Raw genomic sequence first — 27,985 nt, 5'->3', positions numbered from 1 at the left:
ATTAGAGGTAACATGAAAGCAGAAACTAGAAGTATATATACACTTGTAATAATTAATGGAAAAGAGAGGATATATGGGGAAATCAATACACGTTACAAAACATGAAGTGTAGAAAATTGAAAATAGAAGCTAAGTGTGTTAGGTAAAAGCCCAAGTCTCACAACACTCTAGAAAATGGGAATTTCTCTATTGTATTATGAATAAAAATGTTTGTGTGCATAGTATTGAACTATTTTTAGAAAGATGCAGAAAATAAGGTGTTCAGAATTGAGAAAATTAGAAATTAGTAATTTATTCGTGTAACATGAAGAATATGAAGTACTCCCCATCTGGCATAAATAGTTCTTTCCAAGAGTCCTGAAAGAATTGGCTAAGGAGATCTCTGGGCTACTGATGGTAAATTTAATGAGTTTGGGGACTCGGGGAATTCAAGAATATTGGAAGAGCGTAGGTGTTAGAGTACTGGTTTGAAAAGAAAAGGAAAGCACCATTAACCAGGTAACTAGATTTTTATAAAAATCACAGCATTGGAGAGGATTTAAGAAGTCATTTAGCTCCCTCCCCTCTGCCCCAAGGCAACATGAGATTATGTAGAAACCAGGTCTGACAGTGTTTAAGGTGTCTTAAAAGCCTCCTATAGTGGAGATTCCCCAGCTTTCCAATTAGTCACAGCTATCCCTCTTCTTTACAACTGTAGGGGTAGTACAATTTTTCCTGAAGTCTTAACATAAAACTATTTTTACTGTCATTTAAATCCCTTCTTCCTTTTTGACCATTAACACAGAGAACAGATTATTTTCTTCTGGTTTAAACACCCGTTCGCACACTAGAAGACTGTTAGTGGATAGTCCTAATTTAACCTCCCAGCTAAATGACTCCAGTGCACTCGGACCTTCCAGAGCACGGCCTTTCTAGAGATCCCTTCGTTCCCCTTGCTCTCCTGTGGTGCCTTTGCAAGTGAGCCAGGGATTTTTGGAAGTGAGGCACTGAAAACCAGACACAGCACTGCTGCTAGAGGCTTGTAAGCGCTGAAGAGGGGGGAGGGATTACTTTATGCATTTTGCTGGCTATAATCCTGTTTAGCTCAAAGAGCGTTGTCCATACTTTGTTTACTATATGATTTGCTATGACCCCTATGTACTTTCCCGGCAGAATTGCTACTAGACAGGTGCTTCTCATCCTTTATTACTGCAGCTCATTAATCTTGCCTAAACCAGATAGCTGTTGCATGCAAAATAATGGAAATACTGGAAAATTATTGAATTGATACATATATAATGAATGACGGTTCATTTGTTTTATGAAAAACAAGCCTGGTCAAAAACCCCAAGCATTTAAATAATTTTTCCCAACTGATGACACTTTAATTGCCAAAGGTAACTAGCATATTGCATATCTCCCCCTTCTTTCTGTCTTCCTCAAGAAGACAAGCCACAGATGTAATATGTTTAGACTTTGTAAAGTATGACAAAAATATTACAAAGTGTTCTGACAGTAAAAAACTTACAACATTTTTTAGTAAATGGATTTTTACAAACTGACATCTAAAGAAACTTTAAGGTTTCTTTAGGATTTTTAATCTTTAAGGACTCTGTTAAATCACAGAATTTGAGATACTCCTTACACATTCAAAATTCTAACTGGTCTACATTTTTCATCGGTAACATGGAAATAAGTAGAAAATCTATTGCTGACAAAAGAGTAGTAAGTAAAGAAAGACAATTTGCAGACAGGGAACAGCCTTCATCACTTAGTAAAGTTCAGCTCTTAAAAGTAAAACTTGTTTTAATATAAACAAATTGATCTTTGTACATCCAAGAACAAAAATGCAACCCATACTGGAAAATAATGATGAAAAGGAGTGATTCTGTAAAGGACAGTGATCTTGATAGAATAATAACTGCCTGTAAGTGCAGTGCTGCAGTAAAAAGTAAGCTAATGTGACCTTGGATATACAAACAGGTTATAAAAACAAGCATGGTTCTTTATCTTAATGTGTATTGTTTAGAAGGAATGAGTTCAGAATACTGCAGGTTATCCTATTTTTAAAAGTGAAACAGACTATAAAACCTGGGAAAAAAGTGCACACACGTCAGAAGAGAGCAGCAACTCTCTTGAGGGCTGGGAGTGAGAGACTTTAGAAGCTCAGTGTGTTTGTCCTGTAAATATAAACTGATTGCAGTTAATAAGTTCTCAGAGAAAAAAAAAAAAAAAAAAAGGTGCCAGCTTCGCCTCTTTCTGGGTGACATCTGTGATGACTGCCTACCCTTGTGGAAGGTACTGAAACTTCCATCTGTTGTTTGGGTATCTTTTAGCCAGTGCAGATGAGAGATTCCACACACAGGGCATCCATAGCTCCCGAGGCTGCGGTGTGCGATTGCTGGCTGAGCTGCGGAGCAGATAAATGGGGCCGACGCGCTGCCCAGCCTGGCAGCGAGTGCTCCCTGCTCCCAGCGCAGGCACTGGCGAGTCCCTGCCAGCCCAGCGTTAGCTGGGTGGGATGTGGTGGGAGCCACCTGGACTGCGGTCTGGCCAAGTCGTCGTCTTCTGAGCTTTGGCATTTTTTCATGGGGTTTTTCCCCACTGGTATTTTTCTGCAGCTCCCTGAGTTACTAGTGGTGTCTTAAGAAATGAATGTCTGCCATTCTGTTTTCTTTGCAAATCTTTGGCTTTGGCTTATCCACTGTAGAGGTAACAGTGAAATGTATTAGTCCACAATGAGTGGGAGATGAGGCTGGGTGATCTGGTGGCCTATCTGATGTTGGAGTATGAAGTTGGCCAAAATCCGTTATTCATTTAAAACTGTTAGGTCAGGCTGTCTGGAGATGCATAAAGAAAAAAGAAACCGGTGAAATGAATCTTTGGAAGGCTTGTTCATTGTAGACTGTAGAGTTCATCTTCAGAACAGTATTTTGGAATTAGAATTAAAATTCCACAGTGCCAGTCCTCAGAGTTCTGCTCATCATAATTTTAAATAAAAAAGTTCCCTCAGGACCAGGCGAAACCTCTGAAAAGATTAATTTCAGTTGTAAAGTCTAATAATAGCAGTGTAAGATATATATATAAAAAAAAAAAGAAACTGCAGCTCAGTAGCGCATAATGAGTTATAATAATGTAATATCTATTAAAGTGTGCACTGAAAAACAAAGCTAAACAATTTTAAATTCTAAGTATGAACTGTGCAGTTAACTAACACAATAGAATTACAGCTGTATATTTGTATTGTTGTTGGGCAAGTGACAGTATCCGTAGTTCAGTTAAGGAAGGATGAGCAAGTGCTAGATCTAAGTTCTTTTTTATCCAAAGAGATATTTTAAAGGATCTCTGTGTTCATTTTCAATCATGACATGACTTGGTGATGGGAGACCTACACTCTTTCACTCTTGTTCACTTTGCAAGTTTTATACTCTATCTCACCTCAGAAAAGTGGCTGCTACAAGTGGAGGTTGGGTATCAGAAATGTCAATAACATTGCTTAGTCGCAACCAATTTATTTATAGTTTTTTTCATAAATATTAACTGCAGTAGTTCCAGACACACACTTTTGCTTATGCTGGCAGCTAATGGCTTCCCCATAATGGCCACTTACGTGAAGGCTCATTTAAGAGGTATGGGGCTTTTTATGGCATATAAAGGACTATAAATAAGTAAACGTAGGGACAAGGGTCAGTAAGTGTAGCTTCCTGGACCCATTAACTTTTTAAGGGAATTTTCTCGTTTTAAGCATCATATGTGTAGTGTCCACCATCTCTTTTTAGTCTCTTTGCGTGTGAATTTCCAATTCTTTTGAAACTTTCGCTGTTCTGCGGTCAGAGGAGAAACATTCATTCCTACATGTAATTCAGATGTACACATGCGGGCATTCTTCTTAGTCTGGATTTCTTTGGCAGAGTGAATTTTCTGCCAAGGAGCTCAGAGTTGGAAGCTTCTTGGCAGTGCAAATTTGTCTGCCATCAGGTCTGTGCTGCTGGGGATAGACTGCTTCTTAATTACCTCATTTAAAGATAGCTTGGGTATCTCTGTCCCACACTGAAGTCAATCATGTAGATATCTCCAAATCACTGAAGTGTGTGAGGATTTTATTACTTTATCTGTGTCCTCATTTTATATAGCTGGCCCTGCTGGTTTCACCACTTTCCTGGGGTTTGTATTTCTTTGCCATAATGTTTACTTGCTCTGTCAGTATTTGCACATTTTTGATTGATAATTATTTTATGTCTTGTAATACAAGTGCTATTGGAAAAAGTATTTTAATTTTTATGATTCTCATTTCTGACTCTGAAGGTGGTAGTATTTTAAGTCTAGTTAGTAGTTGTCTGGTTGTCTGAATTCTTCAGTTGGAGGTTCTAACATTTGGTGGCTATAGGTGAGCATATGTGAGCGTACAAGAGGCTTGGTATGTAAAGTGTATCAAAAACTGTATTTTAACAAAACTCAGTTATTTGATGGGGATAATTTGGTAAATGTATAGAAGAAATATTATTAGATCATGGTTCAACTAAATTTAAACCGCATACTTTCAGTGATGAATTTACTCTAGTATTTAATTTTTTAATGTATAGCTTTGAGCTTTCAAGTAGTAGATTAATTCAGGCAAGGAATTAATTAATTTAGGCTCCACTGAAGAAATGAATTAGTTTTCCTTCCTGTATTTTGGGGCTTGTTCCATGGAAGTATTAGTTTTTAATACCTGGATGATGTTTATTAAATCATGGTCCTGCTAACACAAAAACTGTAAAACTGTAATGACACTTCAAGCCACAGTCCTGTTTGTAGAAAGAATTCATTTCTGCCTGCAGATCCATAGCTTTAGCAATAACGTATAATGGGGTTTATTTGATTATTTGTTTAATTCTGTATTAAAAAATTAAAATGTCATCAGAATGGCACTTGCTAAGCAGCAAGATATAACCTCAGCTGAAAACCAAGTACATTTACAAATAGTCCACATTTTCTGGGTGGAGAGAGGAGTGGAGGAGAGATGGAGAGAAGAAAACAAACTCCTAAGATGAACTGAAATATATCCTGAAACCAGCTGAGCATTTGGTCTTCCCTGTGAAATGGAAATATCTAAACCCAGTGGCTTAAATTTTTTGGAGGTGACAGATCTGCAGTACTTTATAACTTGAAGGTTTACACAGGCAGCTGCTTCATCACAGGCCACATGGGAAGACACTTTTCTGACTCTTCAACAAGAATACGGTAGCCTGATTCAAATGGGAAATACGATGACAGCTGTAAATCACAGCTTTTTAAGTAAGCATAAGGCAGCAATAGTCTCAGTAGGGTAGTGATTCCATTTTTTGGAAGTAAAATAGGGCTTTTGAAAAAGTGTATAGATAATGAAAATAATCTTCAAGTTATTCACAAAGCTTCATAAACTGGAGAAGTGGTGAAGAACTGGGGAGCAGAATACTCTCCTTCGTTGAATATTCTTTTTAAAATGTCATTAGTTTCTCCAAATAAATCATTAAAATTTTATTTGGTTAATGTTGAGCTTGTTACCTGACTGTAAATTGACTGATAAGACCATTTCAGTTTCAGGTTAGAAGTCAACATGCATTCACATATAGAGGAACTCTAATTGTCACTGATACGAAAGACAAGGGAAGATGCTCGGTGGCGTTTCCTCTAGTAAATTGGTGACTTCCCTTACCAGTGTGCCTTTTCCATAAGGGAAAATCCCATGGTGTCTGGCTTCTGCTACTGCTGCTGTACTGCTTTACAGAAGCACGTTATTGACAGCTGAACATTGATTATTTGAACAGATAAAAGGTGGAATATACTGCGTAACAGCATAAAACTCCCAGATGTATGGAGAGAGATGTGATAGCTTCATTTTTCTCTGTCATTTAACCACCTAAAGAAGAACTGGAATTTGTGGGCTGTAAGGAGGAACTGAGTGTTCCAAACACAGCAACTTTATAATTAAAATAAACTGCCCTATGCAATACTTAATTTTATGTTTAAATCTTAATTTACATTTCTTAAACTAGAGGGTCAGATGAAACAGTTCCATTAGAGGGCAGTAGTACATGTAGGTACAATGTCTCATGTACTAGATATTTAGTTTTCATGTCACTATGAGCTGTGTTCTGTATAATTTTTGCATTATTACTGAAAGGAAGAGAAGAATGAGGCTAATGTAATTTAACATATTAAAATAATAAGAAGCATTTTGTAAAATACAAGAACACACATGCTGTCATATATTAAAAAAACCACGATGAGTATGACAGAAGTGGTGGAAAATATATGTAGGAGCTTTCAGCACTGTGATGTTATACCTAAAATATCAACCCTAAAGTTAGTCTGTGTTTTTTCGGAATTATACAATATATATATTGTATAACTTTATTTCTGGGAAGTGTATGGGTTTTTTTTAAAGCATCTTACTTTTGAAAATCTGTTTATTTTTTTAGCTTTAATGCTTAAGTCCATGTGCAGGCTTTCTAGATTTCCAGGCAAGGGATTGCAGAAATTTGCGTGCTTGCTCAGGCACCGTTTAATGATTAAGCATCGGTAGCATATAGTGATTTGACAATAATTTCTGCAAAAGATTTACCCTGTATGTATTTAACTGTGTATGAGTTATGTCTTCTAAGACATTTGATAATGAAATGTAAGCCGTGAAAGCCTATATGTTTAGATACTGGATATTCCTACTCTAATATTTTAATTGTTAAAATAGTTTTATGCAGATGTACCTGGCTAGTATAGCACGTTCAGTCCATACCAGTTCAATACTTTACTACGTTGTGTATGTCTAAACCAAGCAATACCACAAACATACCATTTCTTTTTCCATTTTCAGTTGTGTTACTTGATACTACAGCTGCCCTCGGAGAACTAGGATGGAAAACATTTCCTTTAAATGGGGTAAGTCACTCACCGTTTTGGCTTTATTGTCTTGATTTTGGCATTCTGAGTGAATGGCTGTTATACTTGGGTGGACATTCTTGCAGCATAGACTCATCAGAAAGATTTTAGTTGTTCTCATGACTGGAGCAGCTTGTCTTGTAAGTAGAAATAACAGCTGTGAGAGTGACATGAGTACACGTTATGATGCCCTTCTTTTGCTTTTCTGAGTATTGAGAATCTATATTGAAATCCAATTCTGTTACACATCATAAAGTTTTATATTAAAAATTCCTATGCTGGAGGAATGTGTTATGACTACATTTTTTGTGAAATAAAGAATCATTTTAGATTTTATAACTTGAAACAAAACTTTAATGATTTAAATGAGGATTAATATAGACTTTAGCATCTGGTAAAATTGTATCAGGTTAGCTAAATCACAAAAAACCCCATTATAAATATGTTAATGTCATTAAACCAATTTAAAGATTTAGAGAAAAAAATTGAAATCTTTTGCTTTTTTCCCTGCACTGAGCAGTCTAGATTAAAGTTCACTGTTCCAGTTTAATGTCATACCGTTAGTACAGATTGCCAGGAAGCACTTGATATTGCGTGCAGGACCCCAGGGTGTTAGCGGTGTCTGGAATACTTGGAGATGGTGTGCCCATCCGAGCAGGGGGAAGGGGAGCATTTTTACTCTTTGAAGGTCACCCACCAGTGCTTTGTCAGTGGCTACACTTCCAAAACCTATCTTCTCTTTCCACCCAGCTAATGCACATAACTGAATATCAGAGGCACTTGTAGTTTCACTTTTTAATTAAGATAAAATATACTGGAGTGTTTAACACCTATTTTATCAGCTTCTAGATCTGATGCCACTGCACATCTTGTATATCGCTTATTTTTATATTACCTGGCATTATCTCTTAATTCTTGTGTATGAGGCGTATAATTACTTGCTTCTCTGAAATGAGCTCAGAAAATACTGGTTTTCTGAGTGAAAAATGTTGTTTCATTATTAGTTATTTTATTTCTTGTGATCTCTTCCAGAAGGAAGTAAAATTGTCTATCCTCAGCACCTTAATAGTCTATTTTTATAAAATGCCTTCTGTGTCTCTGCCTTCAGGGATTTCAAGCAATGTGACTTTTCTCAATCTCAGCCTATTTTCAACTTTATAGATTACTCTTTTTCAGGATTTTCCATTTTCTTTTGTATTCCTGGACATAATTTCAGTCTGCTACAGCTGCCTCTGTGGTTTACATTTAGTATGCAGTCTCATGCAATCTGAGTTATAATTTTGCAAGTTTTTCTTCCTTCAAAAATTCTAGACAAAGTAAATACTGCTGTAGACTATGATGAGAAAATACAGTGAGGGATTTTTTTCTTTCGCAAGAAGCAAATACCGTCATATACCAGGATGAGAAAATATAGCAAGGAATTTTTTACTCTAGCTTTGTGATGAGCTCTGTTGAATTGAACAGGCAGGCTGGCATTTGGAAAGCACACAAGACATAATTTCAGTTATTCTGTAAATTCTTAAAAGCTTTAGTTAGCCCCAGTAACAGTAACCACATTATAAGAGCACAAAAAGACCTGTAGTCAAAGTAGATTTAAAACATAGCTATTACAACATGACTATTTGGTTGGTCATATATACCCTTAATGTTAGTTTTGCAGCATATTGAAGTTTTCAGGTGTCTTAGGATCTTTGCTGTGTTTTAAGAATTCGTAGCACTTACTAGAATACAAGGAGTTTAACTTTAAGACTGCACTTGGGATTCAATTTATTAGAGAATTTCCCAAATAAGTATAATTTTTTTTAAAAAAAAGCTAGAGTAAATATGTGGGAGAAAAGTAGTTTGTAGCACGAGGAAAACATGGAGAATAAGGCTGCCTGGGCCATAAAATAGGCAGAAGAGGCTAGAGTAAAAACTGTGAGAGGAACTGGATAAATTAAGTGTAGAGAGGTAGTAAAGGGAAGTGTGCAGGTACTGTTAACTCAGGAAGAAAATACGTCTCAAATCTTAATGTATTAATCTAAGCTGTAAATGGGATAAAGATTCATGTGCACTACAACAGAGAAGGGTTTGAACACTTTTTGGGAAGTTGGACAGGAGAGAATACATGATTTGGAGAAGCATGATCCATTTAAGAAAGAGGCTATGCGATGTTGGGCACACTCGATATGCAGACGAACAAGATTTCTCCTTTTCTCACAGTGGGATGACGAAAAATGTCTTAGGTCAACATTCTGGGAAAGGCTCCTGTGAGCAGTAGGACCCAGTGGCAATGCTGCACCTCTGAAATGGTGCAAAAAGAAAGAACAAACAAAACCCCCAAATAAATAGCGGAGACAAACAACTTTTATGAAATGAGAAATGAGAGTTATTTCTCTTACTGAGAGTTATGCAGAACTGCTGATGAAAATCAATGTTTGCTGATTTTTCAGAGCGTCATTCTGACAAACTTCGTTAAAATATACCAAATGTATGTTCTGGTATAGATATTTCAACATTCCAAAAAATGCATAAAGCCATTAAAATATGAAAAATTACATTACTTTGGCTAATAAAATATTAAAGATACTGAAGTTAAAAACTAAATTGGAATGAATTTCTAAACTGTTTCTATTTGTTATTCTGGGATCCTGTACCATACACAAAGGTAAGAAGAAAGTTGGGCTTACAAGTACTCATGTAATTAACAGAATATGACATTTATATGCTTCAAGTCACTCTTGTATGCAATCTCTGAAACAAAAGGCCAATGTTCATGTTAATTGTGACATGATTCTTATTAAAATAAGAGGCAAAATAGTACTTTTGCTGTCAGCTAATAAGTCGTATTATACTTACTGATTTAGTAAAGAACAACAAAAATGTTCTTTCTGTACCTTGCATGAATATCAGATATGTTGTTTTATGTCCATAGTGCTGAGTTATTTATCTATCCTAATATAATTCAGAATATGGCATAATTATTGGTGTGACTGAGATTTTCACTGCAGAAGTAAGAACCTATTTTGTCCCATGTTGGGCTTATCAGCATTTTCCATTTTCTTGGAGAAGAGTGACAGATTTTGGTTTGTTTGTGCTTTTGATAGAGATTTTTGTTCAGACACTTAGTAAATCTTACATGTTAATTACATGGTACAAAACAAACAAACAAAAAAGTATGTGTTTGGTGTTTACATGTGTAAGAAAAATGCCACTGACATATAGTTACTGCTCTGATTAACATTTTTGAGGTTAGGAGGATGGGATGATAGGTTTTCTTGAGACTGTGACATTAACAGAAGTCATTAATTTACTGGCATACTCAGTCACAAAGAATGTTTCCATTAAACTAAATAGCAACTGAAATATTAATGCTTGGGATTTAGGTAATATTGAGTATGCCTCAGAGATTTTAAACTAACAGGCTAGGGTGAAGTAGGAGAAAAAGTTAGGAGGTGTTCTTTTGGAATTTGCAGAACCTTAACCTTTACCTCCCAGACTTTATTTATAGTGCATTCATAATGTAATATTAGCAAGCTTTCAGCAGTTTTAGTAACCTCTAGCGGTACCTACCCAAGCAAGTAAAGATGCAACACAGTAGTTTTGTGTGTGGCATTTGTATGCAATCCCATCATTTAGCTGCAAAGATGAGTCATGTGCAGTTGTGCTATCCATTCCTTGGTAATATAATATGTGATTTTATTTTTTAATTTTCTTCCCAATTATTTGTGCAACCTTCCTGAAGCACAAGACTACAATAGTTTTTCTTAGAAATGTGTTTTCTTCATTAGCTTTTCAGATTTTTTCCTTGTACTTTGAACAGGTAATAAAGTAAGTGCTTAGAGCTGCAAAAATGCAATGTAAAACATTACTGTCTTTGAGGTCAATAGCATCAGCTTTTGTTGATTGAGTTCCAATTTAGCTTCTCGGTGATGGGCTGTCTAAAATTTCAACTTTAATAATGGACACATCTGATACTTCCTCTGTTCTTTGGGCTATAGTTCAAAATGACCGATTGATTTATGAAAAAGCATGTGCTATGAGATGAAAGAAGATCTTTACTCAACAAACTGTCACTCCATAACCTTGAAAATGCAGAAGGGTTTTTTTTTAATTTATTATTGGTATAAAAAATGGGAAGGAACCCCTTCATAGGTTTCAAAAGAAGATGTGAACGTGAGCTAGTGGGCAGGCAAATCGAGTTCACGTGAACCATTATCCAGGGCTCCAGCTGAAGTCACTTTGCTGACCTTGGGGACACGGTTGGTTTTTTTTTTAGGTTTTCTCACTACAGCCTGTGGTGCTGTCACTGTTAGCAGGGCATTTTTTTTTCCTAGGAGATTAAGCACTGTTTAAGTGGTTAATAAGATTTTGAAAATTAGGTAGGAAAGGAAAAAAACTGAAAGCCTAACTGAAAAGTAGTGGTCCATAAGCTTCACTTATCCATTAGCAGTAATGCTAATAAAATTATGTACCTTGGGCAACTCCACGTGTTAGGTTTTTTTTTCCTTCTGACTTCAACGTAACTTTTTTTTTTTTTTAAATATTTATTTCCCATTGCATTAAGCAATGTAACACAATATTGTGAGCAAAGTTTGCTCATGAGCTACAGTTTGGAGACTATTGTCATAATGGCTTGTCTATTGCTGGTAAACTTCTATCATGACTACTACTACTTAACTCTAAGAATGCTTCATTTTGCATGACCTGTATCTACTTTGCAACTGTTAGTTTGGAATGAAATGTTATTATTTGAAGCAGAAAAGTAATCACAGAAAAATACTCTGCTTCTAATGTTAATCTAAATTTTAACTTGTGTGTAGCCACTTCATAAGCTCCAAAACATTTTAAAATTACTGCAAAACAAGGGCAAGGTGTGGAAAAAACAAAAGAAAAAAAAAAAAAAACCAAAGAAAAACCCCCAAAAACTGATTTTTCAGATCAGTAAAAAATAATCAGCAAAAAGAAAAAAAAAATCCAAAAACAGAAAGCTGTGGAAAATTATTTACATGTGGAAGGGGCTTGTAAAAGCTACCTTGACTTGTCACAGTAGGCAAAACATATAGCCTTAGCAGTAAATAGACTACTAGAAGTCCTCCAAATATTTTGACAGCTGTGTGAGTACTAAAACTATTTTAATCCCAGTTCCTACAGTTATTTGAATAGCTACCTTGTCAACTGGTAATTTTCCTACTGATTTGAAGTAATTCTGTTTTGAATATCTTCTTTCTTCAGGGGATCTTTTAAGTGTGTTAATAACCCTCATTAATTTACACTTTGGGGGTGTGTGTGTGTGGTGTGTTATGTATCCATTGAGATTGGATTTAATCAAAGATCTGTTTGGGTTTTTTTCCCTTCCAGACTGATTATTTTACCCTCTCTGTTAAAATAATTGTTTTACAGTAAATGCATCACTCAACGATTCACTTTTTAGCTCCATAGCTAATTAGAAGACATTTCTATAGTTTATGGTAACACATTCTTGAATGGCTTAGGACGTTGTCACCAGTAATCACTCACTAATCTTTTCTCATGTTGTAATCAGAGATGATATTGAGGTTTCCCAGTGCCAGCCTGCAAGCGTTTCTTTCAATAGCTGCATCCAACTTCGCTTTCATTTCTTAACTGGTATGTCTGAAGGTGATTGGGCCAATACATCTTGGAACGTACTTATACAATACTTAAGATTTTTAACTATTCATTTTCTTAAGTAGATTGATTATTTTTTAGAATTCTCCTAATTTCCTTTGAAGTCACATAAACCCAAAACACTTCTAAAGGAAGAGAGAAGCTGAGGCCCCTTCCTTTATTAAAACTATCAATAAACAAAGCAATTCACAAAAGAAGTAGCACTCTCCAATACAAAGTCATTGGATGCATAAAGAGTAGAAATCAGGGTAAGAAGTTAGCTAAGAATGTTGACGGAAAGAATAAAGAAAGACAGTACGACTTTACTGTGTGAAATGATAATATAAGTACCAGGTTCAGCTTTAAGCACAATACACACAATATAGTAAGCAATATAAGGTGAGGAAATTATAAATAAGGGAGGACAGAGAAAGTAGTAAGAAAGTGGTAAAAGGTAGCAAGATAAGCAAGTGAAACATGAGCAAGTATCTGCGATACGAGACTAGGATGTACGCAGTGAAATCACTAATAAGCAAACAGAAAGTGAGGTTAGTGCTTATTAAACATGCTCAGGTAGCAGCATGGCATTATAGGTAAAAGGCAGGGAGCGTATGGTAGATATGGTGACACTCAGTGTCCACAGTTTAGTTCTGCATTTCATATTACCCTGTTATCTACAATCAGAGAACTATATTTTTCAAAAGATAACCACAAATAAATAGTACAGATTATAGCATGAAAGAAACCCAAATTCTCCTCACTGTGGTTCCCAGTCATTTGGATGTGTCTATGATATAGAAACCATGTAAGTTATGTGTGTCTGTAAACACAGAAATCTGCAAATCCACATGGGCACTTCAGTATTGATTTTAAGGATGATGGTGATTTGAACATTAAATGTAGCAGTGTAAATTAGAATATCATCAGTACTTCTAATCTTCACTTTTAATACTGTAACTAGTAGAACTCAATAGATACATACTTCTTTTATGACCAGAAGAACAATTAATCGGGTCACCCTGATATCACAGGCTCTAAGATTTCAGGCCTTACCACTACGTTTTCTGAGTATCAAGTATTTCACTTTTAAAAGACATCAAGAAACCATAATTTCCCTTGGTAATTTGTTCCATTAATTAATTAAATCACTATTTAGAACAGGGTTCCTACTGTCTGATTCTTCCTTCTCAGCCTCATATTGTATCTAAGTCGATGAATTCCTTTGTTGCTCCTACTACTACTTCTCACCATCATCCTTAAAATCAATACTGAAGTGGCCATGTGGATTTGCAGATTTGTATGTTTGGTAAGTTCAAATCATCGTGTGCTGCTTTTTTTTTTTGAAAATATGGACATGAGTATGTAGTATTTACAGTCAATTTCATTATTTTCTGCAGTTACAAATCATCATGCCATTTTTCTTTACTATTCTCCTGTTTAACCAACGAAGAGATGCCACTAGGCTTTCTCACTGCAGTAATAATACTGTGGGCTCGTGTTTAGTTGGTTCCCACTGTGACTCATTATTGTCTTCCAGAACTGCAGTTCTGTATCACATAGTAATCTATCTGTTAGGTGAAAGCGGCATTTCCACCCCTAGGTATGTAAATATACATCATCCTTCAGTGGGTGTTTCTGACCAAAATATTTATATGATTCTGTGTGACTTTCATGTTCTAAATACTTACCAAGCAACTTACTTTTGAAAATCTGATTAGAAAAAACCTCAAAAGTTAAAATATGGTATTTATGATGCTATATGACTATGCTATGTATAATACTTCCTAGTCTCTGTAATCTGTGCTTGAATATTGTACGCTACTTTTAGTCATGCATCATACGATACTCAATATAATGGCTGAAAAAGGTCACAGCGTGTTATGTTCACTAAACCATCTTTGTAAACATAGCTTAAGGTCAGGATTTGTGGGGTGAATAAGATACTTTAGGGCATTTAAAACCAGAATGAAGAACAACAATTTTATTTATCGGTTCCTAGTCTGCTCTGTGGTTAGAGAACTGTGACTTGGTGAACAAGATATTGTACTTCAAAGGCATCCTCCGCTTCTTACTGTGGTATGTTGTGGTGGATTGACCCCAGTCAGCAGCTAAGCCCCTGCCCAGTCACTTGCTGCCTCCCACTCAGCGGGAAGGGCAGAACATCAGAAGGGCAAAACCTTGTGGGTCAAGATAAAAACAGTTTAGTAAGTGGAGGGGGAAAAAAGTCATGCAAAAGCACTTATTCACCACCTCCCACCAGCAGACTGATGCCTATCCAGTCTCCAAGCAATGGCTGCTTTGAAAAAAATACCACCAGCAGCAGCAGCAGCAGCTTGATTGCTGAGCATGACGTTATATGGGATGGAATGTCCTTTTCGTCAGCATGTTTCCCCTCCCCACCTCTTGCCCACCCCTAGCTGGCTTTTTGAGAGGGCAGAGTTAGAAACAGAGGAGGCCCTGATGCTGTGCAGGCGCTGTTCAGCAGCAGCTGCAACACTGACTGGGGTGTTACCAGCACTGTCGTGGTCACCAGTCTAAAACACAGTACCATATGGACAACTATGAAGAGCAAACCTCTATCCCAGACAGGCCACTGTGATAATTATAAACATAGCTAAAATGAAAGTTGCATGGAAGTTAACAGGAAAAAAATGTCAATACAAAAAAGAAAAAAAAAAAAAAAAAAAAAAAGACTTTATCTGAAGGTGGTTTATTCCAAGCAAATCATAGAATCACTTAGGTTGGAGAAGACCTTTAAGATCATTGAGTGCAACTGTAAACCTAACACTGCCATGTCCACCACTAAACCATGACCCCAAGTGCCACTCCTACAGGTCTTTTAAATACCTCCAGGGATGGTGACTCAACCACCTCCCTGGGGAACCTCTTCCAGTGCTTGACAATCCTTTTGGTGAAGACATTTTTCCTAATAGCCAACCTAAACCTCCCGTGGTGCACCTTGAGGCTGTTTCCTCTCGGCCTATTGCTGGTTACCTGGGAGAAGAGACCGACACCCCCCGCCGGCTACAGCCCCTGTCAGGCAGTTGCAGGGAGCCATGAGGTCTCCCCTGAGCCTCCTCCCCTCCAGGCTGAACACCCCCAGCTCCCTCAGCCACCCCCCTTCAGGCTGGCTCTCCAGACCCTTCCCCAGCTCCGTTGCCCATCTCTGGACACGTTCCAACACCTCCATGTCTGTCTTGTAGGGAGGGCCCAGAGCTGAACATGTCTGAGGTGCGGCCTCACCAGTACAGGGGGGTGATCCCTGCCTGGTCCTGCTGGCCATACAACCTCTGATCCAAGCCAGGATGCTGTTGGCCTTCTGGGCCACCTGGGCAGACTCTGAATCATCTGAAGAACAGAGCACTGCAGCTATGTGGACAGATGTTGCAGAAGTAGCAAGAAGCAATTTTAACTGAGAAAAATGCATCCAAAAGTCTAAATTCTTCCCTCTATTACAGCAGTTCAATGGTAATAAAGATATGTAGTTACATCTATGAAAACTCGCCAGCAGGATTTCAGAGGTGTCAAAAAGGCTGTGGTTTTAATAACAAGTTTAATAGAAGGTAGAGATTTAGTTGTCAGAACATTCAACAAGGGTGAAGGAAAAAGGAAACTAATCAGATTTTCACTCAATATGGGGAATTTACAGAGGTGACATTAAGAAAAATATTTGAAGTCACGTATATGAGCTATAATTTGGATATAATCAGACACCATGCTCTGCAACGCTGTGTTTAGAATCGTTTTTGACGATCAAAACATTACATGAAGGAAAAGGTAAGTTGATGGGTATTTTTTTCTGTGAGAAATTTCCCTCTGCAGGGATTAAATAATCAGGTATATCCCAGAGCTAGTTAAATGTCTACTAAAGCTTTTCTAAAGGAGTTGCTGTTGCTAATGTGAGATTACTTGCCTGTGGGAGTCAAGCTTCCATGTTTCTTTTAGGAACATCTCTTAGAAAGTATTTTGCTGAAAACTGTAAGTCCCTGGGACTGTCGATGTCTGAGTAATTTGATGCATGCCTGAATTTTTAGTTTTGCCTGGTTTGCTTGTATTTCCTGTTAAAATGGCAAAAATATTAATTTGCCTGCATATGTAACCTGAAAACCCTGGCCACAGAATTAGCTGTTCTGGGGGTTTGAGTATCTGTTGGATGAATGCAGGGTTACCAGAGGATGCTCCAGCTGAAATGCTTAAATTCACAAGTTATGCTAGGCACTGTGAAGAAGAGATATTATTTTTAATCCTCTTTTTATTACATTTTTTTTTCTGTACATACATTTGGGCAGTATCTTGATTATTTTTCATTTGGTTTTGTGTGAAACATCTAATTACAAGTTCCACAGAGGATAGTTATTGGCAAAATACACTGTCGTGTTCTTACTTGGATATCGCAATCACATTTGGGCCCATTTGTGCTTGCCGCTGTGCAGTCACAGATGTAAAGCATTCATAGCCTAAACAATGAGATATAATTTGCTGTAAATTACAAAAAAAAACCCCACAAAACAACACAAAAAAAACCCACAAAAAAAACCCCAAACTACTTATATCTGCTTTCTTACAATGAAGGATTATAAACACGTTTGAATGGTTCAATACAGCACAGCTATATACTTAAATAGTAATCTGTAATAGTACGGCAATAGAAGTAGTCTCTAAACTGCTCATCCAAAAGCAATTTGTTGTATTTTTAGTGTATTATGTGTTAAGTCTGAACTTTGTAATAGTAATGTTGCATATACTTTCTGCAGTATTTTCCCATTCCTGTTTAATTGAAACGGTATTGTATACAAATATACTCCTAGTAAAGGCAAAATTTCCTGTATATAACTGGAACTATATGGGCCATCTGTGAAGCATAAACATTTTTCTTACTGGTATTCCAGTAGGGTAACCTCTTACTAGGATGTCAAGGTAGGAACTTGTCATCCCCAGTTCATCCTCCATGACTATTCAAATGGTTAACATAAAACATACCAAGGAGGGCAAAATCCATGTTGAAACCGCATAGCTGAAATTCAACTGTATCAAATTCATAGTGAAATGATATGACCCTTAATGAGTTGGGCTCTTTCTCAACCGAGATCTAACTTCCCTGACTCCCTCCTCACACCAAATACTCTGTTTTCTTCCTTGTCTGTATGCTTTCATGACTATTAAGAACCCTGTTTTGGGGTTATTTTAATCACTTTTGAGTAGCATCAAGAACATAATAAAGAAAAAGGAAACAAATCAGGCAGTCTTGTAATCCTTGATTCAGAGAAATGTGATTTAAAAATAATGTTTTCTTCCTTAAAAATGTTTGTTCGTACTTTAGATAGAATCAGTTCATGCAGTCAATGCCCAGAAACTGCCCAATTGCAAATGTAAAAATCTTTATTTTCTTATGATACTGATTTAAATGTATCTTGTGTATCACATATGTTTCAATTATAATGCACAAAGAAAATGGATTATTTTTCAGTGTATGTTATATATTACTGACCAAAAGAAGGCACAGAATGTCAGTAGCAGTATTTCTGTTTTCTGTTATGTTTCTCATTGTAGGTATGGGAAACATTATTAGTGCAGCACAGAAAACACTAAACTTTTTCAGTTCTGCAGCCCCACAAAATGTATGCTAAATCCTGTATTGTTTGGGTTTTTGTCCAAAACAGTTGGAAGTTGAAGTTAAAATAAATAAGAGTACCATACATGGGTTGCAGTCTGTGTACTCAGTGAATGAAAAATAGCTTTTAAGTCTTCATAGGTTGTACATTCATATCTTGCATTCATAAGTTTACATTATCTTGGCTTACCAAAAAGTGCAGTACAAAAAAAAAAAAGAAAGAGAGTATAATGCAGTGAAAATTAACACATTCTTGCCTTTTTTCCTGTAGAGAAAGAACCATATTTTGAGGAGGAAAACATACTGGGTTGAGGGAGAAAGAATGATTCATTTAAGTTGCTTTGGGTGTATTTTCAGCACTGTTGAATTACAGAACTTTTATGGTTTCTGCCGGCATGTACATACTCTGAAATTGAAAAAAATTCACTCATATCCATTCCCATTAAATGTAATATTGTTCTGATATAATTTGGCATTAACTGTGCACACACAAGGAGCTAGAAAGTATGTCAAACTGAGTGTTGCTTTCATTACAAATCATGGAAAAGAAAGGACAAAAGGAAAGTGGAAGAAAAGCAATATTTATATAAATACCAGGTGCATACTGAATATCTTTTTATCTGAACCATTGTATTTTCAGAGACTTAAGAACAGCTATACTGAACTTATGGGAAATACCCTTTGGAATTCCTGTGTGCTTAGAAAATGGTCTCATAAATGCTTAAGTAGTTGATAAATATCTAGGTATTCTGAAAAGCAATCTCTCTGGATTGTTCAAAAGCCACAAAAATATTTTTATTTCCAAGAGAAAAATGTAAAAGTGGCAGCAGCAAAAGATGCTTCACTGTCTCATGGCCATTTGCTGGTTTTTACTCATATGCTGTGTTCAGTAATTGGGGGAAGCTCTAGGCAAGTTGCTGCTTTCTTTTCGTCATTTTTAGTGACAGGTATAATATATTTTTGAAAAGTGGATCTTCTATGACTAATGGAATAAAATAATTAATATATTCTTAAGGATTTGCAGTCAACTGACCTTATATTGGAAGCTTTTACTTAGAAATATTGGGAAAGGGAGTTAAAAAAAACCCTAAACTCCCAACTTTACTTTTGAACCTTATACAGATGTTTAAATACATTGCATGCATTTTTGAAGTTACAGAAAAGTAATTTATCAAGACATCTGTAAGCTTAAAGCATTCTCTAAGCTTCTTTTACATACTTAAGAACACACATAACCCCTTTGCAAATTGCAGTAAACCATTTATGTTCTGATGGTGCTTTAAATTATGAGATGTAATGTGGTTAGCAACAGTTTAAACAGTTGTAAGGACAGAAAGACTGTATACGAATAGTTTTTGTGCTCCGCTGGAATTCTCACCAAGTAGATCTCAGTACAGCAATTATGAACAGTTTGGGGCACAATTAAATACTGCTCTGTTTCCCAGAGTTTTTTCCCTTTGGTGCTGAGACAGCCATATCCATTTCTTTTTGAGAAAGTGTGGGACAAGAAGGACGTCATCTGCAATATTCGTGTTGCAGTCTTCAAGGGCCTAATACATTTCATTTTCTTCCTTGTAGGTAGAGGCAGACTTCTCCCTGATTTTCCTTGCTCCATTCCTTTTTCCTTTGTATTTTATCTTCTGTTAAAAATTCCCTGTTTTATTGGCTTCCTCAGTAACACGTCCATCCCTGCCCATGCATTCATGCTAAAATGTCAAGTAGAACCATAGACTTTGACTCTTGCCAGCTAAAAGGCCGCCAAGAAGCAGTAGTAGTGTTGGGCTGTGCATGCTCCTTGCCTGTTGACCTCCTCCTTGCTGCTTTGCACTGATCCCACTTGCTGTCTCTAAGACAAGTCTTCCATGAACTCAGGGCTGACCTGAGATCCTGACCCTCTAATAAATGCCGGACTACTAAAACTAGGCCTGAAACTACTGAAAAACTTACTCCAGCTGGACTGAAAGTGTGGTGTTGAAGAAATTCTCCTCTGCTTCGCTCTCTCTGCCAGTAGATGTCCGTCTCTAAACCTCTAGTACAACACTTGAGCTTGAAAACTTTTCTCTGAGGAACAGTTAACATTTAAAGTGTGCAGCAATTGCTGGTCTAAAATACAAAGAATTGAAAGCTTCAGATTTAAGAAGAGACACTTTACAGAGTAATTTGCACACATCATTTAATGTGCATATGCTGCAAAGGGATCCAAGCGATCCCATGTGGCCTTTACCACATGGATTATCTGTTTATGTACGTGGTCATAGCAGAATTGGATACTTGTCATATAATCTTAATCAGCTACTTCAAAAAGTGGAAAAGAGAGAGTTTGCGGATATGTTTATGGACTGCTAATAAGGATATGGAATTATTTTTAATAATCAGAATTCTGTGGAGAACAAACCAGAAAGAAACCCAGTAGAAAATCCAGGTGTTTATGAATAATATTTTATAACTATATTTCAGATTTAAGAAGATAATCCTCTTCTATTATATTTAATCAAAAGAATCTCTTCCTAAGAGTTTAAAACATAATACGTGACTTGCAGAAGTAAATTGAAAGATCACAAGCGCTGTTGAGATGTAGAATGGCATTTGAAGAACACAGATGTTCTAGCTGACTTTTTGTTTTGTTAAGACAAGCATATAACCTTGAAATGAACAGAGATTTATGGTCTCATTTGGCAAAACAGTACAGATTTCATTTGGTATTTCTGGAGGCCTGATGTTCCTGTGGATTTTTCTAGAAACAATGAAAAGTTTACCCATGAACACACTGACACAAGGTGGATGTGAACGGGTCTTTGAGTATTTATGTTGGGCAAGGATCTTATCAACCTGATCTGTTTAAAAAACGAAACCAATCAAGTCTCCCCAAGGCGGCCATCACTGAACAGAACAAGTAGGTATGAATGCAAGTAGCAACAGTTACTTTAAGAAGTCTGTTACTGTTTCTTTGGAATTGACTAGTAGCATTATAAAACTGGGCATATTGAGAGAAAATAAAAAAAAAAAAAAAACAAACCCAAACAAACCAAAGTTTAAGTCAGCAGCCAAAACAGCTAAATAGTGTGATGAGATGCTTAATGTGGCATTCAGTGCTTTCTCTGCAAGTCTGTTAGTACTTTTCGTCAGCTTTCCTTACTGTAAGGAGTATTCCCAGTTTCTTAATTCTTCTTAAAGAAGAACTCAAACATTTTGTTTTGCCTCTCAGCTAATAGATACATCAATATTCTTGCATTATGCTTATAACTAGTAAGTCATGAAGTGGTGAGCATTATACATGTGATTTATGCCATAAAATTTGGATAGTGATGTCCAGTTTACTGTACCATAGATGCTACTGCATACTCACGTTGGGTTGGTATGTCAGAAGAACACTACTAATAATTTTATATCAAAATAGTTTAAAAGGTTGATGGAGTTCATTATTAACACTGGCTTAACTAAGGAGATTGCTTTGGTTCCCTGTTTCATGTAGGATAGCTAAGGGGATTGACTTTAGCTCCCTGATTCTTGCCATGATGGTTAAAAGGATTTGTTTAAACACCCTATTTCATGTGGTATAGCTGCTATAAAAGGATTAGTTTTGGATTCCACTTTCACGTGGGAAAGCTAAGGGGATTAGCTTTAGCTTTTCATTCCATGACATAATAACTAAGGGCAATTGCTTTCACTGTCCATGTGGTTACATCAAGATTTTTCTTGTGTTTTCTGTTCTTGTTTCAGTTTCTTTTCCTCTGTTCCTGTTACCCAAAGTCATTTTACTTCAAACTTTCTGCCCTGCAATTAGAAGGCCCATGGCCCATACTGAATCCGTTAAGTGAAATTAGTGAGTAGTGAAATTAGTGAGTAGGGAAATTAATGAGTAGTGAAATTCTATGTGGTTTTGTTCTCTTCCTCGTTGAAACTCAAACTTCATTATTTCTTTGGATAAAATCAGGTGTAAGAATTGTCATAAGTGCTCACATTGCTGGTCCATCTAATGCAGTATTTGATTTCTGGCAGTGAATGTGACCGTGAACTTCAGTTGAAGGAGTCAGAGGACTGTTTACACTGCCCATTGGAGCAAAACTGCAGAGATTCTTGATCAAGTCCAATGAAGGTATCACCTGAGCCACAAGCAGTATAGCCAACTCTGTGGCACCAAATCCAAGCCAACAGGCACTCTGCAAGGGCAGGGTTTGGTAGCTAGGGAGCAAAACCCTAGACCTGAGCGCTCTCAGAAACTCTCACATTTCTGTGCAGCGTGGCTTCTGTGAATATACATATATATATCTCCAGTAGAAAAAGCTTTGAGGTCTTTGTACCAAACAAAGCAAAGTTTAGGGAGCAAAACCCTAGACCTGAGCGCTCTCAGAAGCTCTCGTCGTGTTTCTGTGCAGTGTTGCTTCTGTGAATATACATAGATATATATCCAGTAGAAAAAGCTTGGAGGTCTTTGTACCAAACCACACCGTGCAGCTAGCGCAAACTGATATTTTCAAGCCACTCAGAAGCAAATGAGGTGTCTATATGTAAATTCAAAACAGGTACTTCATGCACAGCTAATGAGTTTATCTCTGTGCTATTAAATAAACCAGGATCTGTGCCCTGGCTTTGAAGGCTCCACAAAGCCATTTTAAATACTTGTTCTTATCTGAGTCTCTGTCTAGGGGATGAGCAGTTTTTAGTCTATAAACCAGAAACTAATGAGCTTCGTTCTTTGACAATCTATTTTTAGGTCTTTTTTATTGTTAACTATTTGTGTAGTGGAAGTGCTTGAAAATTTACGTTTTTGCTTACTACAGTGCTTTAGCATGTGCTTGTCTTTGTAGGTATTAAGTGTTTCTTTTGAAGCGGTGTGCTTGAAGTTAAAAATGTGCTTAAATTCTGTGAAGAACTGGCCATGCATATCCATATGGTGTCAGCATACGTATGTATGTAAGCAATCAGAAAAAAACCGGGCATTGTCTTTTAGTTTAATAACCGTTAGCTCACTATGGGGCTCATCCACACCTCTTGCTGGAAGCAGTCCCTGCCTGACGTGCACTATCCAGATTGCACCATGCCCAGAAGATGTCTAGGGAAGTGCTGCTTGGCCAAGACCAAAGCCACACTGGAAGCTCTGCTACCAAATAAGCAGTGTGGGGGACTGTGCATCAGTGTTGGAGCCCACTGCCCCAGCCCTGCCCGCTGTACTGGGGCAGGCATAGCCTTAGCGACAGCGTTCTGAAGAGAACATTTGTGAAAACATACGCTGTTTGCAGTTTTGGTCCTCTGCAATGGAATATAGCAGAACTGTTTCAGCAGCTGTTGTTATTAGCTGTCAGCTCAAAAGCTGGTTGTTTCTATTATGCGTACGGCCACTTCAGTCTTCTATATGCAGTCGTGATTGTATATGAACGTGAGAGATGTGCAAGTAGATATACACTCCCCTAGGATTGTGTGTGCTTAGATCTGGTCCGCTGAGTTGTACAATTACCTGGTTCGAGGCTACAGCGCATTCTGGTATTTCTTTGGTGCTTTGTGCAGCACAGGACAACACAGTGTTTGAATTTTTCCCTTCAGTGGCCTAACTCAGCTTTAAATTTCCAAGGCTCTTTTGCTATGACATTTTTTCCCTTTGCCTCTAAAAATAAAATGAAACAGAACAATTAGAAAAGCAAGTTGATTTTGTAGGAAATTTTGCACATTTCTGAAGAGAAAAGAGAAATGCAATGGAGACATTCTTCCAGAAACTCTAACCTGCCAAGTGCTTTCTATCTTCATCTTTTATGGAGTAGATATTAGTATGTTAAGACAAAAATGCAGCAAACCACCTCAGTAAAAAATCAAAATCTCTGTAATGTAGTTGAGGTAACAGTGTTATGAGAAATCTGGCTTTAACTCAGGAGCAGCTGATTTCCCACAGTATAGGATCAGTGTCTGATGAAGATGCAAACAACTCTAGATTTTTTTATTTTTTTTCCCCATTTGGGTCAGTGCAGGAAATTTCCTGAGGGAGAATGTTTTGTTCTTCATAATTATTTCGATGTATATACTGAAGACTGTTTCTAAGGGTGAAGGATTTCCTTCTTTGTTACAGAAGTGCCAGGATAACAGAGTAAGAGTTACTGCAATGGCTTTACTCCAAATATTCCTTCCTCATGGGAATCGCCATGAATCTACAACTTGGTTGCCTGAGCTACAGATCATTTATAATCTATGATTATTACATTTTATATTTCTTGACTCCATTGGAGTAATGTAACTTGCTGCATGTATTTTAAAGTTATGAATATACAATAAAATATGGTACTGGGGATAGCAAATTAATCAGAAGCAATGGGATAAATTTTGTGTAAGAGTAAAGCTTGAATCTTTATGGAGTACGGAGATGGGTTTTTCATTGCTGTCGTATTTATGCCTTTTTGTGTGGTACTGTTGTATATAGAAGGGCTTTTTAAAATTTTCATCGCATACGTTCTGTGCCTGCAGAATTAGGGTTAGTCAGAAAAAAGACAGAACTTCAGTGAAGACAAATTTAGACACAGGAATATTTACTAAGAGAAATGAATTGTAGGGGGGTTTTCACCAAATGTCATAAATAGCATAATAGCAGTACCTATAATACACACTTATACTCAACAGCATTACATTATACAGAGGAAAGAAGTCTAAAAAGCTTCTTTGGCTTTCAGCCCCAGAACAATTTTTCTTAAACAATCCCATTGAAAAGAAGTTTTTCCTTTTCAATATCCCTCTTTTTCTTCTCTTTACAAAGTAAATACATAAAATATTTGTGATATGTTGCCAGTAAGCAAAAAAAACCCAACCTTACTGTGGTCACCATAGTTCACTTACCCACAACTCTTGGAAAGTTTCACAATAGACATTTTAACTGGGGCTTGATGATTTTTGAAAGCAATACAAGAATGATTTGATATTTATATGAACTTTAGCCTGAAATTTCTTACCCTATTAATGTTCTGTGAACACTTCAATGAAGCTTTATAATTGTATGCAACTTTAACCTATGTCCTGCTGATTCTCAGAATGCATGGAGGTTTGCAATATTTAATTATATATGCTGAGTAAACCTGTTTTTTTTTTTTTAATTTGTCTTCTTGTAATGTCAATAAAAAGTATATTATTAAGATTTTGTTTACAAGTGTTTAGTCAGGTAGGGGATGCTTTTGGAAAGCTTCTTAATTTTGGCTAAAAGAATTGGTTGTATTTGAAATGGCATTTATAATTTCCTTTTTAGAGTTGTAATTTTAAATACAACTATTGTAGCTGCTATGTAGGAGAACTGAAGCATTCTTAGAGAAAGGTGCAGTAAGTGGTGAACTACTTGGTAAGAAGCACTATACTTTGCTGAAGCCACTATTTTCTATGGTTGTACTGAAAATGAAATGCATTAGCTACTAAGTTGTGATTTAAGAATAAGGTCAAGAATATCAAAGATACTGAAAAAGTTTCTGAACATCAGTGAAAAATTGTTTCGGTGCAATTCTGTGTGTGATTTTGTACAGTTTTTCGGTTTTTTCAATAGAACCTTTTTTGATTCTTTTTTTCTATGTTTTGACTTCTTCAGTTTTCACTTCATTCAAAGAGCTGAATGTTTATTACTCATTTTTGATCTGTTTACATTTGCACTGATATGTCAAAGCTGGCTTGTTTAAATTTTAGGAATGATGGTAGGTAATTCTTGTAGTTCCTTGGCATTGGACATAGAAATAGCATCAAGCAGTGTCGTAAAAGAAGTTCTGCATCACACCTGGGTTCCTTGGAAGTGGAATTCAACAATTTTTAGGTACTGTGTGGTTCGTATAACAAAGAGAACACAGCCCTGTAAAGTTCATACCCTTGTGTGATACAATTTGTAATTACTTTCATTACCCTTGGGAATATGACATTAGAAGAACAATACTTTTATTCAAAATCTTAGTTTGTCTAAAATAATGCCACAGCTAATGCTGACTGACATGATATTTGAGACAGCAGCTTTCTTAATCCCAGCATTTTTAAAAATCCTTTTAAAGAATAAAGTACATTTCGAGACCTTAAATTAAAAGCAAATGTAAAGTCTTACTATTCATGGATTTCCCTGCTCTTTTTTGCTTTTTAAAGAAAATGGAGGACTACATTTTACCTCCTGAAGGTGAATACGAAAGGAACAGGGAGACTGTCTTGGCCACTATCTGAAAGAGGAGCGCTTTCATAGCCACACCTTGGGATAGAGGCAGATGGCATCTGACATACCTGATGGAACTCCTTGATCTAAAAATATATGCGATCTAGGTTAATGGCTATGTCTTTTGTACCCGTTTAAGTCACAGATGTGGGCGATATGGACAGCATATGCCTCAAAAATGTGTGAAACCCTATAGAAACTGCAATAACAAAAATCTCTGAACTCTTGGCATATAGGTGTGTCCTATGGTAAATGCATCTTACTGAAAGTAAATTCATTTACCTCAAATGAGATTGGAGGCAGGACAATGACTACGAACAGAAGCAAAGTAAGTATTACAGTTAACTGCCTCTGGAAATGGAACACAAATATTGGGCCTCTGTTTATGGACTAAATATACGCTTACCTGGGACCACACTGGGCATTTAGCTCAGTCTGTAGGTTTGCGAAGGGACTTACTGCACGTTCCGTTCACATATGGAAGCGTGTCAGAACAGGGGCGTTACACATGTAAAAAAAATCAGAACCTTTAACTTCAGATATGGCTCTTTTGGTGCACTTAAGGTTTACACTGTGCAACTGTGGATCTCACTTTCCATTTGCCTTGTAAGGGGGCTACACAGCCCAAGGACATTTTGACAGAAATCTCTAGCATTGTACAACAATTACGCAAATGTTGCTCAGAGTGCAACTAGAAGGACCAGCATTTTGAGGACAAGGGAATTCAATAAGAAGTTTTTCCTGAAAATGAATTTCCCTGTCCCTAAAATTTTGAAATAAAAATAAATACTAAGGTTTTTCTTCTAAAATGAATTTATAGATTGACGTATCTTATAAAAGGAAGCTCAATCTAATCTTTAAAGACCTAATAGACAAATGACATCAATAATAAGGTTTTCTTGGCATCTGATTCTAATTTGAGCATTCTGAAGGGTATCTTCTTGTCTCTTGAAGAAATATTATGCATTCTTTTCTGTCCCAAACACCATGAAAATAGTCTTCAGAATACGTGACAATATATTTTGTGTATCTAACATCATACCTTGCTAAAGAGTTGTTGAAAAATTTAGACTTCGGCTACCTAAGAGACAAAATATGACTACATAAAGGTACTGAAGGAATTTTGCTGCATGAATCCTGGAATTAGTGAAGAATAAAAGCGTGATCACCACATGCCACACTTTTACTCTGATTTTCTTTGTAGACAGATAATGAAATACATTTTACGGCAGAAGATTCACAGTGTTTTAGGCAACCGTGACTATTTTCAGTTCTGTCACTTTTATTTTAAATTAATTCAAATACTGTGTTTAGTGCAGAGAGCGTCTGTTTAATTAATTCATCACTGGCTTGTTAATAATGGTAATGGTATTATATAAATATCTGTAGATCGTCCTCTATGATCATGCATGTCTTGTTGATGTGCGTTGTTTTAGAAATTACTATTATATCCCAATCGTTGTGAGTCTAGCTTTTTTGTACCCTGCTGTCTCACAAGTTTTCTGACTGCATTTGTCAGTTCATTTGGCTTCCTTCTACTCCTTTCCAATCTGTCAGCAGGCTTGCAACATTTTCATTTCTGCTAGCTGCCTTGGTTAGATTCCCCTCAGTGTTCAATCTGTTCTGCATTCATTTTGCCACATTCTGTGCTGGATTTGTAATTGTGTCTAGAAATAGTAACTGACAGTTGGTCAGTTGGAAAATGGGACAACTAAGAAATTATTATGACGTTAGTTTAA

At 36.6% G+C, this 27,985-nt stretch overlaps 1 protein-coding gene across 2 annotated transcripts in view; it reads left to right on the top strand.

The window, feature by feature from the left end:
* Window positions 1–27,985, top strand: part of EPHA6 (EPH receptor A6) — a 513,385-nt gene that overhangs the window by 30,776 nt on the left and 454,624 nt on the right. For both annotated transcript variants that reach the window (XM_055703220.1, XM_055703219.1), the window contains exon 2: window positions 6,815–6,879. In XM_055703220.1, coding sequence (XP_055559195.1) covers window positions 6,815–6,879 — 65 coding nt within the window. The remainder of the gene's footprint in view (window positions 1–6,814; window positions 6,880–27,985) is intronic.

The sequence above is a fragment of the Falco cherrug genome, chromosome 2, assembly GCF_023634085.1.
Source record: "Falco cherrug isolate bFalChe1 chromosome 2, bFalChe1.pri, whole genome shotgun sequence".
NCBI lineage: Eukaryota > Metazoa > Chordata > Aves > Falconiformes > Falconidae > Falco > Falco cherrug.
Note: the sequence above shows the minus strand (reverse complement) of the source record. Positions and strands in the feature narration are given on the sequence as shown.